The sequence below is a fragment of the Melozone crissalis genome, unplaced genomic scaffold (genome assembly GCF_028551555.1).
Source record: "Melozone crissalis strain CALT ecotype California unplaced genomic scaffold, PUWL_Pcris_2 ptg000081l_1, whole genome shotgun sequence".
In the NCBI taxonomy this organism is placed as follows: Eukaryota; Metazoa; Chordata; class Aves; order Passeriformes; family Passerellidae; genus Melozone; species Melozone crissalis.
Genome location: NW_026535858.1, coordinates 18,285,194 through 18,304,555, shown reverse-complemented (window position 1 = coordinate 18,304,555; position 19,362 = coordinate 18,285,194). Strand labels below are relative to the sequence as shown.

The 19,362-nt window shown below is 39.9% G+C and overlaps 1 protein-coding gene across 2 annotated transcripts in view; it reads left to right on the top strand.

Moving 5' to 3' along the window:
• The window catches only part of PCSK2 (proprotein convertase subtilisin/kexin type 2), a 106,685-nt gene that overhangs the window by 64,639 nt on the left and 22,684 nt on the right, over positions 1–19,362 (top strand). Inside the window, exons 6-8 of one of the 2 annotated variants that reach the window (XM_054290605.1) lie at positions 11,047–11,123; positions 16,545–16,633; positions 19,153–19,328. The exons of the other annotated variant lie outside the window; for it this stretch is intronic. Of the exons in view, the coding sequence (XP_054146580.1) occupies positions 11,047–11,123; positions 16,545–16,633; positions 19,153–19,328 (342 nt within the window). The remainder of the gene's footprint in view (positions 1–11,046; positions 11,124–16,544; positions 16,634–19,152; positions 19,329–19,362) is intronic. 2 annotated transcript variants of the gene reach the window in all.

Sequence of the window (19,362 nt, the reverse complement as noted above, 5' to 3'; positions counted from 1 at the left end):
GTGCTGAATTAAAAGAGCAGCAATCAAATCCCACTCTGGTGCTTGGTGCACTTGGGAGAAGAGGGTCAGTCACATGGTCCCTGGAGGCAGTGAACACCACGTAATTTTAAAGTCAAGTTCAACAAATTGAAAAAAAGAGGTTTCCTTTCCCCAAAATGAAAGTAGTACATTTTGCATTGAAAATGGCCCAGTTTTTAAAGATTTTTCCATTTGAAAGCCTTTATTTTCTGTTTCTCAAAGAATAGTTATTTAGCTGCTGATATTTTTTAAGACCCTAACCGGTGTGGAAATCCCTGAATATCCACCAATATTTAGATGCAACTTAATTAAAATTCATGCTGTAGTTATTTTTGGTTACCAAGGTATCACCAGGGAAGTCTGAATTAGATGGTGCATGTGGAGCACTGTTCCCTCACAAAGCTTCATCAAAATTTGATGGGGTTAGGGAGAGTTTTTTGGGCCCAGTGGTGATTTTGACAAGGAAAGTCACAACCCCACTTTAATTACTGGACTTTCAACTTTTAAAAGGAGAGCTTTGGCCAAGTCCTCTTGTAAGAGCATCGGGGGGTAGGACGGTTGGGACGGATGGAGAGGAGAGATCTCTGAAGCCAGATCGTGGAACTTGTGGTTTATTGCAAAGGGCCTGGGTGCAGGGCCCTGCTGGGAGCTGCCAGCTGCTGCTCGGAGCAGGCCTGAAAGAAGAGAGGGGTAGAGAGTGTGAGGGGGTAAGAGCGTAAAAGGGCAAGAAAGCAAAAGCGTAAAAGAGCAAAAGGGTAAGAGAGAGAGGTTCCCATTACAATACAATAAATCTTCTTCTGTGTTGAATATTCTAATTCTCACTAACCAATCTAGTACAATATACAAATCCTATAGTATTTACATACAGCCTATAAGAATCACTACATTATCATACTGTGTTTCATTTTAAACCCTAAAAACTACTCTTTGGACCCCTTCTGCTAAGCTACTAGGGTCTGCTCTGACCCTTGGACCTGTCTGCAGGCAGAGGGTATTATATCATCAAAAGGGGATTACTTTCAGCCGGCCACACCATTGTTTCCAGTTGTTCCATAACTAAGGTATCTCAAAGCTTGCTTTCATTTCAGTCTCGCTTATAGTTTCTATATTCTCAAAATCTTTTGCCAGGCAATCATATTTATGATGCTTTCCTGTTTCATCTTCCCCAATACCATCTGGATAAGCCAGTCTTGCAAAGTAAAAGAGTGCAGGAGACCTGGAATTTACAAGTAGTGCCCCTTTTTTGACATCAAAATGGCCTAGATACAGTAAATAAAGCTACAGATATTCACCAATACTTTAAACACCTCTCCTTCACTGTACCTGTAAATTAATTTGGTTAATTTGAAATGAATTCAGTCTTTTCCATTCTGGCACTTGTGGTAGTGTTCGTGGCGGTCTTAGGATGAGGGAAGAGATGAGAATGTTGACTCCATGTTTCAGAAGGCTTGATTTATTATTTTATGATATATATTATATTAAAACTATACTAAAAGAATAGAAGAAAATATTTCATCATAAGGCTAGCTAAGAATAGAAAAAGAAGAATTATAACAAAGAATTATAACCGAGACAGTCTGGACAGATGGACTGTGATTGGCCATTAATTAGAAACAACCACATGAGATCCACCTGTTGCATTCCACAGCAGCATATAATCATTGTTTACATTTTGTTCCTGAGGCCTCTCAGCTTCTCAGGAGAAAAAATCCTAAGGAAAGGATTTTTCAGCAAATATCATGGCTACAGGCACTTCACCTTGGCACGGTTATTTGCTTTGCATTGTTTGATTTTATTTATTTACATTTATGTTCTTCATGTTAATATTTTATTTCTTGGCAGCTATGTAGGTAGTTAAGACATTTTTAAACCCCTGCCTTATTTCAGATTGCTTTGATTTAAGTATAATGTTCACAATTTCTGTTTCTTTCCAGAAAGCAATATGCCTAATGAACATCTCTTACCAGAGAACAGAATAGCAGTGCACAGTGTCTTATAAAATGCTGGCCATATTGAAGTCAATGGTAGTTTTTGTGTTAAAATCAGCAATTTGACAGATCATGTAAATTGCAGTTTGTTCTACTGTGCATTGCCTTTATTTTTTAAGCATAGCAGTGAGAGGCATAGACTTCAGCAGAGCAAATAAAGACACCACGAGCTGTGGAAACATAACTGCCTGGGATAGCATGTTTTCCTGTGGAATGGGAGCTTTTATTTGATGAAACTTTGGCTACTTCCAGTACTGTATAGCTGTTTTTTTGGGGAAACTTAAATGTGTATGGTAGTGGATACCTCAGTTACACGTTCCCTGTGCTGTCCTTACTTGAAAACATTGATGCAGATTGGGAATGTTTGGAAATGTTTTTCAGACAAATCATTTTCTGATTTTTGTTAAATGAGGTGAATCTTTGAATATGTACAAAGATGAGGATGAAGACTGTGCTGTGTTAAAGGACTTCATCATTTCAATGCTAGCAGATGATTTTTAGAATTCCTTCGTATGAGAAACGAAATCACTTTAATTCAGTGGCACTTAACTCATTTGCAGGATTAGTCAACCATGATACTGTGTCTGACAGATGTAGTTGAGGATCTTTCTGTCAGTCATCTAATGATGTCTAGGACACTTTTTAAATTTTAACATCGAGCAAATTGCTGTGAATACATTAGCTATGATCAAATATACTAATCTTTAACAGAAAAACCTGGAATGATCATGTACTATTTAGAATCTTAAATACTTGAAAAACTTAGTATGTGTGGATTTACATGAGCACATTCTGAAGATTCCACCTTTTCTCTCTGTATTGGATTTAAGTGGTTCCACATGGAATGAGCAATGCAAACTTTAATGCCAGAAAATGTAAATTGGTGCATTAAAATTCCTGAGAGCCCAGTATGTCTTGACAGGTGTTAAGTCACATTATAATTCTTCCCTGGGATACTAAGGAGGTCAGCTTAAAACCGAAATAACGCACAATAGGTCTTCAAGACCTTTTAACTCTAAGGATTGTACATCAACCTGTGTTTGCTTTTTGTGACAAAAGAAATGCAGCTAATCATTTGCATTGTGTTTTTTGAGTCTCTTCTTTGAAATTTTCACCTCCTTTTGCTTCATCTACAATGTCACTTTTATGTCTTCATTCATCTTCCATATTGTCCTGGTTTAGGGCAAATTTGGGAGGAAACCTCCAAAAGGGGGCCCCTCCAGAAAGCCCACCCACATGGCACCTCCCCTCAACCGATTCGGGAAAGATTCCTTGGAGAGAAGTGGAAAGAACCTGTTTATTTAACAGGCACAGCACCCCCCAACACACAAAATGAACAATATCAGATGACAAAACTTTTTCATTACTCTGAAAAAGATGACAAATTCAGAAAGTCTCTCTTGGGGGTGGTTGCTCTGTTATCAGTCCACCCGGTGCTGGGGGCAGCTGCTGCAGGCCACAAGGTGCAAACTCTTGATGTTTCCCATGTCACAGTCCAGAGCAGGCTCGAGTGGTTCCAAGAAAGCAAAAGAAAAACAGTCCAGGGAAAATTCAGACTGCTTAGCTAAACTAACTAATGAGCAGAAACAAAAAGCAAGAGCAAAGCCGGAGCGAAGCAGAAGCAAGAGCAAAGCCAGAGCGAAGCAGAAGCAAGAGCAAAGCGAAGAGCAAAGCAAAAAGCAAAAGAGGCACTATGTACTGCTCCTCTCTGTGTCCCGCCAAGCATGGGGGAGCAGGCTGATAAGAAACCAAAACAAAACTTTCACTCTCCAGAGCCAGTCTTGAAGGCACAGAACATACTATCCAGCATAAACAGAGCACACAAATGGGGATACAAGCATCATAACGTCACCCTAAGACACATATTCATGCAATTTAGGTGAAACACCAGCTATGTGGTTTTTAACAGTTCTCTTGTCAACTGAGAGGCCTTTCATGAGAAGGAAAATATCCAACCAGTTTTCTGTCCTGTCTGCTTTCACTTTCAGTTCCTCTGCATCACCAGACTAGCTTTCCCTGTCCTCCCCTCTCCATAACCCACACGGACCAGGTCTCTCTGTTGTAAGTCATCCCCCCAAACCACCTAAGCCGCTTTGATTTCCCTCTTTGCAAAGCTCCAGTTTGGTCATTCTGTAACAATAGGTTGGTAGCCTCTATAAGTGGTCATCTTTAACAACCTGCCATATTTGTTTTCTGAGTGCCATTGCAACCACAAGTCCAGTAATGCTGCATTTTGCAGTGAGCATTGCTGATAATTGTCATCTTTTTTGGACTCTGCAATGTCGCTGCCAGTGCCTGCTGATCACACACTGCAGCAGGGAAAGGTTGGCTCTCCCAGCATAAGTGACCACTTCTTGCCAGACCATGTCATGCGTGACTTGAAGGACTGCTGAGTTTGTATTGCAGCCTCTGAGCTATAGGTTTTCTTACAGTGACAAAAAAAAAAAATCTCCCTAATCCCCCACATGCCGCTTAAGAGACCTTGCTGCTGGGTGTGATCTGGATCTTGCTATGTTTGATGAGAAGAATCCATGGCAGATTTTGCTAGATGTTGGGCTCATGGGCAGGAGCAAGATGGTTAAGCTCCCTGTCCCTTCCTGCTTATCCTTCCAAGAGGTTCTAAGTGCTGGCTGCCATCAAAACATTGCAAACACAACCTTTACTGCAGCTCAGTGCCCAGCAAGCACATGTTTGATGTAGCGATGGGCTTGTCAGCTATTACTTACAGGGACACAACTAAGAATAATTGAGTTGGACCTCATTTTTCTGCTGCCAGCTTTATACCTCTATTACTTTTTCAACTTCAGTAGGTCAAACTAATGCATAATCAAAGTATCTGAAGAGGAAAATTATCCATTGGAAGAGGAATGTGGGCCAGGTTTTTAATAAAATGGAATGCTAAAACTAGACGAAAAGTGTGTTCAGAGTATTTTTCTGTAGAAGTCATTGCACAATTTGTATTTCCTGTTATAATAAAATAATCCAAAGACTCATGTCTCTAACAACTTATTTGCCCTTTTCCCCATCTTATTATTTCCCCCTGAATTCAAGAAACCAAGGAGTTCACTCTATAACCCAAGGCTTTAAATTTGCTACTTGCCCTGAAAATCTTTAACAGCAACTAGTTGCCTAATTTATTTTTATTTTACTAATTTTATTGCCTTGGCCTTATGACTCCCTATGAACATACCTCCTTTGTGTGTTGTAGGTACAGCTTAAAGGTTCTTGTGTACCCCCTCTGAAAATTAAGGAATGTTTGGCTGAGCAGAAATAGGTTTCAGTTCTGTAGGTTAACTTGCTTTTACCTTCAGAGCTCTGGCTCTGAGCAATTAACAGCTGGTGATGTGCTTCAGGTTTTTTCCCCATCAGCCTGAAAATTGTGGAGCAGGCTAAGAATGCCAAGAGGTGAATAATGAAGCAGTGTTTTTATTATAAACAGAAATTAATTTAGCTGCTTCTTTTTAGTATAGTCTCATGTCTGCCTCAATTTCTTTTTTTTTTTCCCCTCTGTCAGGTAAAGATGCAGGGGAAAGTAATGGAGGGTATTTCAATAAGCTGGTTTTATTTTTAAAAATTGATTGCAAAAATTCTTAACCTCTTAAAAATTCTGCCCAACGTAACATTTTCTCTGAGTCTTTGTGATTCCCATTTTTTTGGTCCTGTTTGATTATACATGTCTGAGCTAAGCATTAGCGAACAGCCACAGGGTTAGATGGCAATTAGCTGGATACATTTGGACTTTCATTTTGTTGATTGGGAAAACACCTGACAGTCTTGGTACCTAAGAATTAATTTCTGATTTATTTCCAGTTCTTCAGAGCCGGGAAATAGCTGTGCTTAGATCTTCCTGGGTGGTAGATCTGTAGCACTGCTGTACTGCCTGTTTGCTTTACCCTGTGTGAAATAAAAAGTGTGTTTACTCCACTCCTTTTTTTAAAGATGCTCACATGCTGGGTAGCATCAGCCAGTAGTGGAACTAATGCTGGTTTTCTCATTTTGTCGGCAGGGGAAATAGGAAGGCCATTATTTTGGTAAAAGTAAAATAAGTGATTGTGTGACATTATAGTGCTAAGTGATATGTAGAGAGGATCATCAGTTACTTGACAAAGAAATCTGTTTAATATAGAATAAGAATACAATGTGATATGACCTCAGCAAAGCTATTTGTCTTCATAACTGTAACTTTAAAAATAATGCTACCTTAATGAAGATAAATGCAAATGTTAAAGTGAGACTCCATGTTTTTTTTCAACTGCCTTTTTGTTTGTTTGCTCTTAAATCTAAGAACTGAAAAACTTTCAGCTTTGCAAAGTAAGTTGTTAGATAAGAAGTGGGGCACAGCCAACTTGTCTTCCTATAAACTCTGAAGCTGGATTATTAGAATTCTTACATTTTATAAGCTCAACAATTTTAACTGTTGTAAATGAAGCAGTAGAAACTTGTTTGCAGTCAGTTTATCTTCTTTTGACTATAACTGCCCTAGTTTTTCCTTTGGCCTAACCCAGATGCTTGGTGATTGCTGAGGAAATTGAAGGTTTTTTCAGAAATAACTACAAAATGAAATCACTGTTGTAGTGAGCTCTTTACTTGCTCATGCTGTGGCCAAGTAGAGCCTGTACTGAATAACTGGAACTGGAATACCAGGAGCACTTACAGGCACCTCAGATACTATTCTGGACCCAGGACACAACTCCCATCAATTTCAAATGATGTTCTGATTTATTATTCTGTGGCTGTTTTGAAAAGAACAGCAGGGAAGTGTGTTGCTGTCTTATTCAATATCTGGCTTGTGTTGTCTGGCTCAGTATTTTTACTTACGTGATGTACCTATAAGAAGTGGGTAAAAGGCTGCAGTTCCTGGGGAGACATGGCAAATGTCACCAGTTTTGAATTTGCTCTTCAAGATTAATATCTTTGAACAAAACCCATTACTTTGTGGATATATTCTTGGTGTTTACATGGTCTTCAAAACAGCACTGAATTTGCTGGATAGAAATATAGGACATGTACATTAGTTCATAAGAGGCAGAGGCATTTAAAAAGTTACAGAGCTTTTTTCATTTCCATTTTAAAATCCCCACAAACCAAACCAAAATAAAAGTGTGCTTCCCATGGCAGAGAGGAGAGGGCTTATTGTACAATGGCTGACTCAGCAGCAGTGTCTCTGGTTTTTTCTTAATGATCTTTTAGCCTTGCAGCATCTCTCCTAGGTTAAATATGTTGTCTCCTCTTTCACCTTTTGGTGAGCATATTCCATTTATTTAAGCCTGTGTGTACAAAACTGAATTTCATTTTGCCACCACATGATCTTCAGACTTATTTTAGTACAGTTTCCCTGAGATGTTTTATGTTGTAATTGGACTTCATGACTTTGCTTTCTCTTTGGATCAGTAAAGAAATCAAACAAAAAAAAAGGTATCTTGCTGCCTCAGATCTAGTACAGGACTTTAATGTCATTAATAGAATCAGCCTGTGACCAGTGGGATGTGGCTTTGTCTCCTGCACTAGCATGTGAGCATAGGCATATTTCTTGACTTACAGAGAAAAAGGAAAGTGTATGTGAATTACGCTGCAGAAGCTTTTGAAGTAAGACAAAAATTTATGAGCTTACTGCATTATTCAAGGTACATAATTTTATTACAGTGCTGAACAACTCATGGGACAACTGATTTATTGTTAGTGTCATATTTTGCATTATGAATTTTTTGCACAGATGATTTTACTGTATGTGTTTGAAAAGGTACAAGACAATTCTTTGGGAAATTTTAGTCTAAGGTTATTTTTAAGGAAAGCAGAATTTTATACAGAGGCAAAAGTAATCTATTTCTGTCATGGTATACATGCCATTACTTAATAAATTATTGAAAGGGTCTCATCCTTAGATCTGATACTCTTCTGTTAGTATTTTGTTTAGTGTAGAGGCTAGAAGGCAAAAATAGAGATATTCCTTCAAGAGCAATACCATTCCTCTCTGTAATAGCTTTTTTATTATATAATAGATAATATTTGAATGTAGTTGTGTATAGATAGTGACTGATAAACATGAAATCACTCTGCAGCAATGAACTGATTTTGATTGAACATGAGGGATTAGATTCACCTCATTGTAACACCCAGTGCCATTGACTGGTCTAAGGCCAGACCAGTGCTTGAGGTTGGAGGCTCAAGTTCTCCCCAAGGTTGAAAACCAAGCAACTACCTTAGATATTGAAAATCAAGTGTTAAACACTTCAAGTCTAAGAGAAGGAACTGCCAGTAGACTAGTTTGGCAAGAAAACAGGGCACTGAATCACCAGAGTGGAAAAGCAAAGTGTTCCCATTTCAGCATGCTATTGTGGATCCTCATCTGCACTGGTTTTGATTGCAACCTCACGGATTCCTATGCTAATTAATTCTCCATGTTAGCAATAAAATCCCTCTTGCTGCCTAGTGGGGACTCCAGCCTATGGAGAACAACGGCAAAACACAGATTTTAATATTCACTTCGCAAAACACAAAATGAAATATTTAAGCTGTCCACTCAGGCAGTTCCCTTTGTGGTACAATTCCAAAATTGTTTAATTTCTTAGTTTTGCTTAAAAATAATTAACAAAAGCTAAGGCTTAGGTATTTGTGGATTTAATCTTTAAATTAGGAACTTGAAGCAGTCCATTTGTACTTCTCTCTGCTGTTTCATTATCCATTTCACTGCTTCCATAGTGTGTGAAATACTCCTTCACAATGCTGAAACTCACTGTCTTTCCTCAAAGATCCTAATGAAGATAAATTGCTCAGTTAGCAGTTGTTTTCTTTCCAAGACTTCTTAATTTTTCCCTTTGTTGATGGTTCCCCCTCCATTAGTTATCTTTTTCCTATGAGTGCTGTGATCCAAAATGAAGCAAATGAGAGCTCAATGATCTGGCTAAACAACTTGGTTGATAGCCTGCCTAAAGGTATCTTTCCATAAGCTGCCTTACCTGGGGTCTGCAGTAGGGCTGCAGTTTGCTGTAGGGTGTCTGAATCGTTCAGGCTGGAATCCCTTTGTCTGTCACTGCTATGAACATGAGTGGTACACCAGCACAGCTAGAAGGGCTTTTCAGCCTTAATTTATGCACAGGGGAATTCTAGAGTCAAGAGTGGTTGCTACAAGGTGCTTGCATATTTGATGATGTCCTGAAAAGTCAGCCTTACCAGACTCCCTTTGAGCTTAGGGTATGTAAGTGGGACTGCATTTCTACTAAATGGGAAAATAAAACACAGTTGACACATGACTGAGTGTAGATCTTCATTTGTACAATATTTTTAGAGCGGAAGCAGAAGTTCTGAGTGAATATGAAGTTGGCAGTATGTCTGTGTGGTATCTGTGACAGTGAATTTTGTAATTCATTAAGTGTTCTGTGGAAAAGTACTTGTTTTCTGATGTTTTTAAATCTCCCCCTCAGTAATGTAAATTTCTTAAATTATGAGAAGTAGTAAAAAATAACTGCTTGTCCATCTTCTCAGTACTAGTCATGAATTATAGACAAATGTCAAATTCCCCTTTTTTCCCTGGCTGAAAAGTGATGTTCTGTTTACTCTTAGCTCATGCAAACCTCTGCCATTGAAAGTGCTGTATAAGCAGTTGGGGTAATTAAAATAAACAAATTACCCAGACACTTGGGCACAAAGACTTAGAAGCACTGAGAATTTGTAGCTATAGCTGACATGACTGGAAGGCATCTTCGGACTGAAAATCAGGGCCTTAGCGTGGAGATATGGAGAGATCTGTAAGGATCTCAAGAAGAAATTAATCTCTGAGCTGGAAGACAGCATTAAGTCATTTGAGAGCCACTCTGAAAATCTCTGCTACATTCAAATGCTGAAAAATATTTACTGTCTGTGCTGTATATAAGCAACCAGGCTTTGAAGTGACCACCCAAAAAACCCCACTGTACAATAACTTGAAAGACACTTAGTTTTGCCCTCTCAGTATCAGGGGCAATGTTATCCTCATTTCATCCTGGAACAAGTTTTTGGGAGTTTAAGGGTTTGAATCCAAAACTTGGGTGCTACCAATGGGCTGTCTATTCCTGTATATCGGGAACTGAAATTCAGATGAAAGGGAATGTTTTTAGGAGCAAAGCTATTCATGCAAAAATCTCAAATTATCTTCAATAGCATGCTCAGCCAAATCTTAAATGGAATACAAGTACACATTAATTGAGAATTAACATAATTCAGTTTCTTGAGTATGATGATTATTAAAACATAAACTCAATGAACATACACTTGAGAGGAAACTGCTAAATATTTTTAAAAGCCTAATTTTCAGACACCCTTTATTTTTTCATTAAGAGGGAAAAAAGGAGATGGCACTTGACTTTCTGAAACTTTCTATTTGCTTCATATGAAAAAGTTGCTGAATGTCCTTAACTGCTGATAGGACAAGTCAGGAATAAATTAGATTTATATAGAAAGCAGAGACATGGGATGACATTTTGAGAAGTGCCTGAAAGCCACATTTGTGAAGCTGTTCAGACAAAGGAATGAGAAAATATGCAAAGAGATTTTCGGGTATATGTGCTGGCCATTAATGCAGTTTTCACAGTTGAATTTTGAGAAATGTACATTCTTAGGCATTGAAATGCTTTTAGAAATCTTACTGTTGTAGTGTCACAAAGGAGGTTTTCAAGAATACTTCTTTTCTGGAAGACCCAGGTGTCTTGTCACTTCCTCCACCATTTGGAAAATGGGATTTAACCTTTGCTTTGCCACAGCAAGTAGTTTAATACCTGAATACTCTTGTAAGTGTTGATGTTGATGCCCAGTAGTAACTTGATCTCTCACACCATCTCACAATTGACCATGCTTGTCTACAGGAGGCTTTGCATGCCAGAAAGCATTGCTCCCTATGCTTGCTGGTGTGCAAAATGGGAAATGCCACAGCACTGTAGGGACTGGTTTCTGTCCAGATACATCTCCCAGAATGAAGTTTGCTATTGATTCTCAGCTTTTCATTCAATTTGTGTTTCACTTCATGTCTGTTCTTCCGCTGATTTTCTGTGTTCCTTGTGTTTTGTAGAATGCCAAAGCCAGCTATGACTTCAGCAGCAATGATCCCTACCCCTATCCCCGCTATACAGATGACTGGTTTAACAGGTAAATGGATTGTGGGCAGCCTGCTCTTCACTTTGGATTGTGTAAGAAATTCTGTGTTTTTGTGAAATGTCTGTTTTCTGCTAAATTCAATCATCACAGAACAGACACTGCAGTCTCACTGCTGCTTGAAAATTAGAGGTTATTTACAACGTCATTTTTTTACGTTTATAGTTTATAAATGATGTTGCTGCTCCAGAAAAGTATATTTTTGGATTGTCTGGATAAGTGATGGCTAAATAACTTTTTGTTGAAAACTTTCTAAAGATTTCAGGGCTCAGAGTGAGTGCTTATCAAAAAATATTTCAGGCCTATTTGATGTGGTTTTCATCTCTGACTTAGGGTGACTGGATGGTCTCCTAGTTTTGGATGGGGGTTTTTGTTTTTATTTCTAAAGAAATCAATTGTAGTTCTGTCAGAGTGACACAACAAAGAAGCAGCTGTGCTTCTACCTCAGATACGGGCCTCCTGGAATGGATTAAAAAGAGTTAGGAGCTGTGATATCCTTCTTTGTAGTCCTGCAATTTTTCGGCCAAAGCAAGATCTCAGTGAGACTTCTGCTTCATTTTGTGAAAGGACCTCTGACACCTTTAAAGCAGTATTAATCCAGTTAGTGAATGGAAAGTCACAGAAAGACTAGGGCTCTAATTTGTGAAGGTCTGCTGACTTTCTTGCTTTATTTATGTGAAGGTTCTTTTTAGGAGAAAGATACCACTTTGCTCTGGAGAGGAAGAAAATTAAAATTAGCTTTAGTGTGTAATGGTAGCTTTTGTTGTTTTCAGTGTGGAACTTCATAAAATTGGGTATGTTCTGCCAAGTCCCATTAACATTGATTCTGCTGCTATCAAGTATTTTATAGTGGGGCCCATTTTGCTGTCCTTACCTGTTCGCCAAAGTAAACTCTCCCTGGAGGGAGAGTTATATGCCAAAGTCTCTTTGAATAGACCTCAAACATTCCAGATGTGGCAGGGGTTACTGTTTCTGGTCCCAGGTGCCCCTGACTAACTTCAAGCGCTTCAGTGAAGCATTGAGGGTGAGCAGCACTATTGTTTGTGACCCAGTCTGTGATAATTGAGAACAACATGATTCAGGTTGTCATAGAACTGCATCAGTTTCCTCTGTTTCTTGGGTGAATGGAGAGTTCAGGTCAGCAATAGGAGGGGGAAAACCACAGAGATATCCTTTACTGTTCTTTCTGTTCAGAAAAAAATAAAATTGATACTTAGGAAGTATAACATTGTTTGTCAATAAACGTTAGTCATATTGGGATGCTCCATCCCTGGAAGTGTTCAGGACCAGGCTGGATGTGGCCCTGAGCAGCCTTATCTCATGGGTGGCATCCCTGCCCATAGCAGGGAGATTGGAGCTAAATGATCTTTAAGGTCCCTTCCAACCCAAACCACTCTATGATACGATGAACCTTCAGATTTCTTTTGCAAGACAGGGAATTTTCTGTCTTGCAAGGTAAATCATGGGAGCAACACATTCAGTGGAGCATCCCTTTCCTGCCTTCATAGTATAAGGAAGGATTTAAGATGCAAGATTCTTAGTTTTCTGCAGGTTAAAATGCAAACAAGCATACCATATCCAGCTGTGCAGGAGTAGCTGTGACTGTTTTCTCTGCGTATTTCTTTGCTATTCTGTTAATTGAGCTGACATACTCCTCTATAAGCTCTTGCCATGGCTTCTGACTCCTGAATTAGTGTCACTGGTAGGTAACAGCTGTCTGCCTCTGACAGTCTGTCCCTACGTGTAGCTACACTGGTGCATCTGGATAGGCCATCATTACATGGAATATCTATTGAGAGAAACCTGAAATAAAGGCTCCATTTTGCACAGCCAGTGATGCATCTCCCATCGAATTTTATGCATGCAAAAGTATCAGACTTGAAATAGGATAAAGAACATATAAAAAATACATTTCTATGTGAGCAATTCAAGTGTTTTGTGGAACAAGAAGCAGAGGAGTGATCACTAAGGGGCTTTTGTGAGCTGCCAGCTGCATGTGGAATGTGTTCATTAGACTTTAAGAATAAATAGGAGAGGTTTTTGCATGGAGTATTCCATTATTCACAGCTGCTCTGCTGGTAAGCACAAATTCCCCTTCCATTTGGGGCCTTGCAAGACTGCTGGAATCACTTTGGCCTTTCCATCTAACAGCCACTGGCCTATGAAACCATGCAGGGTGGTTTTTGGAAGGGAAGGATGGTGCCTCAGGCAGGAAATTGCTATCACGCAGTTCAGCTGCTGCTGTGGGCAGAGGCCCAATAGATGGCTTGGCAGCCAAGGGGTTTATTCTCATGTTTGCTGTATTCACTGTTTGACTGTGTTTAGATCCACAGCTTGGGGACCCAGCAGGAGAGTGTATGCTTGGTTCAACGTGGAACAGAGTTGTGCTTGAGCCTGAGGAGCAGTGGGAGCAGTGCAGGAACTTGAATCAAGCCCTGTTCCCAAAACGAGAGGCAGCCCCACAGAACTCAGTGTTTTCTAAGAACCACTTTGGGAACTGACTGATTTTGATCACCCTCTCCTTCTGAACCACATTCAGTACCTTGGCATGTACCACATTTTGCAGTGAAGCGGTAGCTATAGGAATTGGCCTCATACTACTGTCTGATTTCATGTTGTGAGCATGCAGAAGGCATAACTTGGGCTTTCCAACTCAGAGCAATGAGATTACAAATTTCTGCCCTGATCTAAATTACCAGTAATTATCTCTGCTCCTATGACTTTTGTATTCTCTATATTCTCTCACTCAGCTATTGAGTTAGCAGGGAAAAATTTATTTGCTATTTTGGAAACCTATATTCTTCAGATGTCAGAATCTTTTGCTAACTGTGGATCCAAACCAAAGTAGGGGAATGCTTTCCCTTCTGAAAATAATGCTTAGAGGCTGACAACATCATGTGAGTAAAAAGGGGATTGCATTTGCCCCACAAAGTGTCCATCTGAGCTCTGCATGTTTAATTGCTGCCCAATGCACGCAGCTAAACTGGTCAAGAAAGGCAGATGGTCCCAGCTATTGAGACTGCAGCTCTGCATAGCCCTCCCCTGCAAACAGCTGAAGATAGGATGGATGGGTCCTATCCTTTGCTGTCTGCAGAAGCATTTCAAAGCAGATGACAAGGTACCTCAAGAAAAATCTGTGCCACCTCTGACACTTTCAAAAAGACATCAGTAAGGAGGTACGCACAGGACCATTGGCAATGGATTTTAAAACAGAATTATTTTCAAAGACAAAGGAGAGTGAAATTTTTGTAGCTAATATAGAGGTATTTTTTAAAATACAGTATGCAAAACTGTTTTTCAACTAAATCCACTTTTCCCCTTACTTTTTCTATGCATGTTCACATAAAATGTGTTCACTTACATAAAGTTTATGCAAGACTTGCTCTACTTGCTAATATATGGTTTACCTTTGAAGTAGCTTGTTCACAGATGAAAATATTTTATGTTTTATTCCCCTTTGTTAAATAACAAAATAGAGAAGAGGTGAACACTGTAGAGAAAGGCTGTGATTTGTTCTTCTGACATGAGTCACTTCATAGAAACCACAAAGGTTTATCAATGATACATGAACAGCAAATAGGTCTGAGTTGGAAAAGTCTGCTATTTGCCATTAATAATTCAACCAAATGCATTTCCATGAACTCGTAAGTGATTTTTTTTTCTCTCTAGTCAGCAGCACAATATTGAAACTCTGAGCTGCTGGAATAGGCCTGTTTAGTCTCCAATATGTGGGCCACTGCTCTGGAGAGGACCTTCTGGTAAAACTTTTTTGTCAGGAAGGTCCTAATACAGTTTTTCTCACTGTAATCTGGCAGCATCAGTGATGTTTTGCACCCCAGCATTAGTCAAACCAATTTTGAACAAAGCTATTTATTCTTCTCTGTGCCTTGTAGGTGGCCCATAGGTGACTAGATACTGAATGCCTAGCATTGCTAGCACCTACCAATGAATGTTGTACTTCTGTCACACTTCCTTGAGCAAGATCATGAGGGAAAATCTTGTTGTTTGATTGTTGATAGAAATTTCTGTAGCAGCTGAATAACAAATCTGTATTTCTGTCTTCTCTGCCCCCTTTGGTAAAAGGAAGCGGATGAGATCTTCTGTCATCTCTCTTTATGGAACTGCCTCTAAAAATATATTCTCCTAAGTAGAGCAGGAAAAAGTATGTCTTGCTTCTTATCTTTTTATTAATGTTACGCTATCTTTGCCAGACACCCATAAAGGGAAAGAGAGGGAAAAAAGCTGATTAAAACAGTTTTGCTGCCTCCCAGGATGGTCCATCTGTACTCAGTATAACCTTTATAATACAGCATTTTGAATTGCATGAATCCTTAGTATGCTGTAGAATCAGTGCCAGTTTCAATGCTCAGAGTGGATTGATGTGAGCAGTAGGATGGAGTCATATATTGGTTCAACATCTTAGACTAAAAAAAACCCTGACAGCAGCGCAGGTTTCAGTAATTTCCCTGCTGCTATGCTTTTTTTAAAAAACTAGGTTATATTGTCTGCATTTCTTTTCTCTTGAGTTTAATTTCTAGGATGAATTAGGAGAAAGGAAAATGCAATTTCCCTTCCTGCAGGCGCCACTGCCAGTGGTGCCAGTAAATGCCACTACAGCTAAAGAGTCTCTATTAAGAGCTGTAAAGCACTTCATAGACACCAGGTATTATTGAAATACCATGTGTCAGCCCAAACCTGGACCTCTGTATCAAAGCAGACTTTTCCCACTTGAGCAGAAAGCAATTGCTCTGTGAGCTGGAGCACCTTGTCAGCTCTTTTGGGAATCAGGCACTGGATGAGAGGGATGCATGTGCCTTAGGTCCCACAGCTTTGCACCTGGCCAGCCATGTGCAGCTCTGCTGCTGAGGAGTGCAGTGACCATTGTGGCTCACTTCTCCTACTCCAGCTTGGTATTGCACCCACCTCTTCCTGTAGCATTTATTTTGTGGGCAGGGATATGCTCTTTGTACATGTTCAGACAGCAAAAAGGCAGCCAGACTGTTCCATAAGGTTCAAAGTAATGGGTGTCATGGTATCAAGATGCAAAAATAAAGGAACTAATACTGATTTTATATTTATGGTGTTCTGTCAGCCTAAGATTTGTTAATGAGGCAGAACCTGTCTCACAAGCTAAAATGAAAAGGCCTGAATAACTTTACAGTTAAATGCAGTGTAGAGATACATGTTAACCTCAGAGCAAGCCTCACTCGTCCTGCAGAGGGGAAACTGGATATTGCCTGCTTCAGCAAGGAATGAACACGTGCCAGTATTCAGCACTCAACAGTTTTGCATTGAATGGTTTTCCTCTGCAGCACTGGGAGCTGACTGAGGCAAAACAAGTTCACAGTGATCCAGCTCAGCTCAGCACGTGCATTAGCTGGGGTTCATCTGGTCTCTCTGCCTTCCTTTTCACAGCCACGGGACAAGGTGTGCAGGAGAGGTGTCTGCTGCTGCCAACAACAACATCTGCGGTGTGGGAGTTGCATACAATTCCAAAGTGGCAGGTATGGTAGCAATCCAGGGTGTAAATAGCCCACTGTGCTTCAGGCAGAGCTCCTCCTGCAGAGACAGAGGGTGTTGCTCACGAAAGGGCTGCAGATTGGTGCTGGACCATGTATTTATTACTTTTCACAGTAGCTGGAGAGAGAAATTTCTCCCTGGCTTTGCCTTTTCAATCAAGGGCCTTATAAATAAAGGCTTTTTAATAACAGTGCTAAAGAGCAGCTCTGCTCCTTCATATGCCAGCTCCTGTTTGTATGCTGATTTTCAGTGCTTCTTCCCTGCGTAGCTATAGAATTATTTGTGCCAAATCTCATTTTGCAGGAGGTAAAGTATCAATTTCTGCTGCACTTAAAAACCATTTGAAAAGGCCAATGTTATGCTGCTCCTACTCTTTAGGCTCTCACAGGGCAGGACCTGCAGAGCTGTATATCTCTGTGGTTGTAGTTTTCCTCTGTTTTAACAGTGATGCAGTGTGATAGAAGCAGATGCAGAGAATGAAACAGGTGGTACTTAGCACTCAGCATCCACACCTTGAGTATTTTTACTTCTAACAAGCTCTTCTCTGCACATATATACCGAATACAGTGCTTGGAGTGAGTTAGGCTCTCCACACCATGTGTCAGTTTAGTTGAATCTGAAGAAATCCTGTTTTCCCACTCTTAAGACAGTTCCATGATGAGAACTGAGGTACAGCAGGCAGAGATAGATGCTTATGAATTTCACTTTACTTTCCCTAATCCACACCAGAGCATCACCCATTGCTTCTCGGCGATGGTCCACAGTGTGTGTACATGGACAGTGCTGCTCTGCTTGGCCAGTTCCTGTTTTGCTGTAGTGTCAGGAGAATCTGAGGAAGGCCACATTTCACCTGTCACCTACATGACTGAAAGCTGAATCTCCACCAGAGAAGAGCACCAAGCAATGTTTGCTAAGCTCTTACTCAAGAAGTATCAGTGAGAGTTAGTAACTGACTGGGCAGGTCTAATAAATATCTCCTTTCTTCAGGAAGGGTAACATCTCCTTCAGGGATGGGACATTCCACAAAATTTACATTCTTTCAAGAGTTACTCTTTGAGGAATCTGAATTGAGACATGGGATTTTGTCTGGACCATGTCCGTATTATTCATATAACCCTAAAACTGCAAGCTGGTTGCTTAAAAATCAAGAGGCTTGACAGTATTTCTGGTGACCAACAGCCAACAAATAATCTTCTGTGTTTGTCCACTTTGCATTAAAATCCCCTCAAGTTTTTGGAAGTGCCAGCCAGCCTTCCCTGCCTGAGGACAATATGCATTGGCAACACCACTGTGTGGTCCATGGCGCTGGAAGTCCATGAAAACTGAGGGTCTGCTTCTGTCATGGTTTGGAGTCATGTTTGCAGAATGAATGGGTTGTTGATTGCAGATCTGCATTTTATAAGTATGGGAAGCAATTTCTCACCAATTGAGTTTGACTTCATGTTAGCTTGAGTTAGCCCATCAAGAACATCTGGCTTTGGTCTGATTTCTATTTGAAATTTATACCACCTTTTTTCCAGCCTTATATTTGAAACACAATGTTTTTTTATTGAACATAGTAAAGTCACTGGCTTCTAAATCAGGATCCTTATTGCCATTCACACTGTTTGGCACTGATTTCTGCCCAGTCTCTATCCTAAACCATTGGGAAAAGCTGAACTTCAACTCGGGGATATAAATAACGCTTGGAATGAATCCCTGGTTACTCAGGTCTCATCCAGAGACCAAGTGACAGGTTGGCTGTCACTGGAATTGTCCTATGTGTGAGGTACGATGGGTGTAAGGGCTTGCATTGCTGTCTGTTGCACTCTGGCTCACTTAGAGTCAACACTTTAAGGTTTTATGAAGTTGACATGTCCTAAGATTGTATCATTTAAACTCTTAAACTTCTGCTGCAATATGGGTTAAAGGAAGTGGGTTTTACTTTGCTTTTTTCCTCCACATGCTGGCCGTATTTTGCTATTGCATCTGCATGTTGACAGAATGATATTTTTCCAGGAAATTGCTGGGTAGCATGTTTCCCTCCTCTGATTAAATTCTGGAGATGCACCCAAATAAACAGAAAAATTACTTGAAAAACTAATGACATGTGAACACAAAACTGAATGTTAGATGAGGGAGGGGACCTCTTTTTTGCTAGCTTACAGAATCTTATATTAAATGCCATTGATATTATTTAAGCACTGAATTTCTAAGACTGCTGAATTCTGTTATTTTTATAGTGTTCTCAGAGATTAGATGGAACATACGGTGTAATTAGAAAGCTAACAATAAAGTTCTTTTTCTGTCTGGGCTGTGCTGCCTTGGTGGCTGAGTGTTTAATACTGGCATCCTGCTGGGTAAGCACACCCTGGTGACATGGGAATGTCAAGTGTAGCATTATTGAATGGGTAAAACTGCCAGTGACTTAAAATATCTGTAACTGGTGGCCTTCTGCAGGTGCTGAGATTACATTTTGTGCTGGGTAGTGCATATTTCATGCTTATGTTGATTAAAACTACAGGTATTCGAATGCTCGACCAGCCGTTTATGACAGACATTATTGAGGCTTCCTCCATCAGTCATATGCCTCAAATCATAGATATATATAGTGCCAGCTGGGGACCAACTGATAATGGGAAGACTGTGGATGGACCTAGAGAGTTAACGCTGCAAGCAATGGCAGATGGTGTGAATAAGGTAACAGTTTTAATTATCTGGGTTCTGGGGCAGA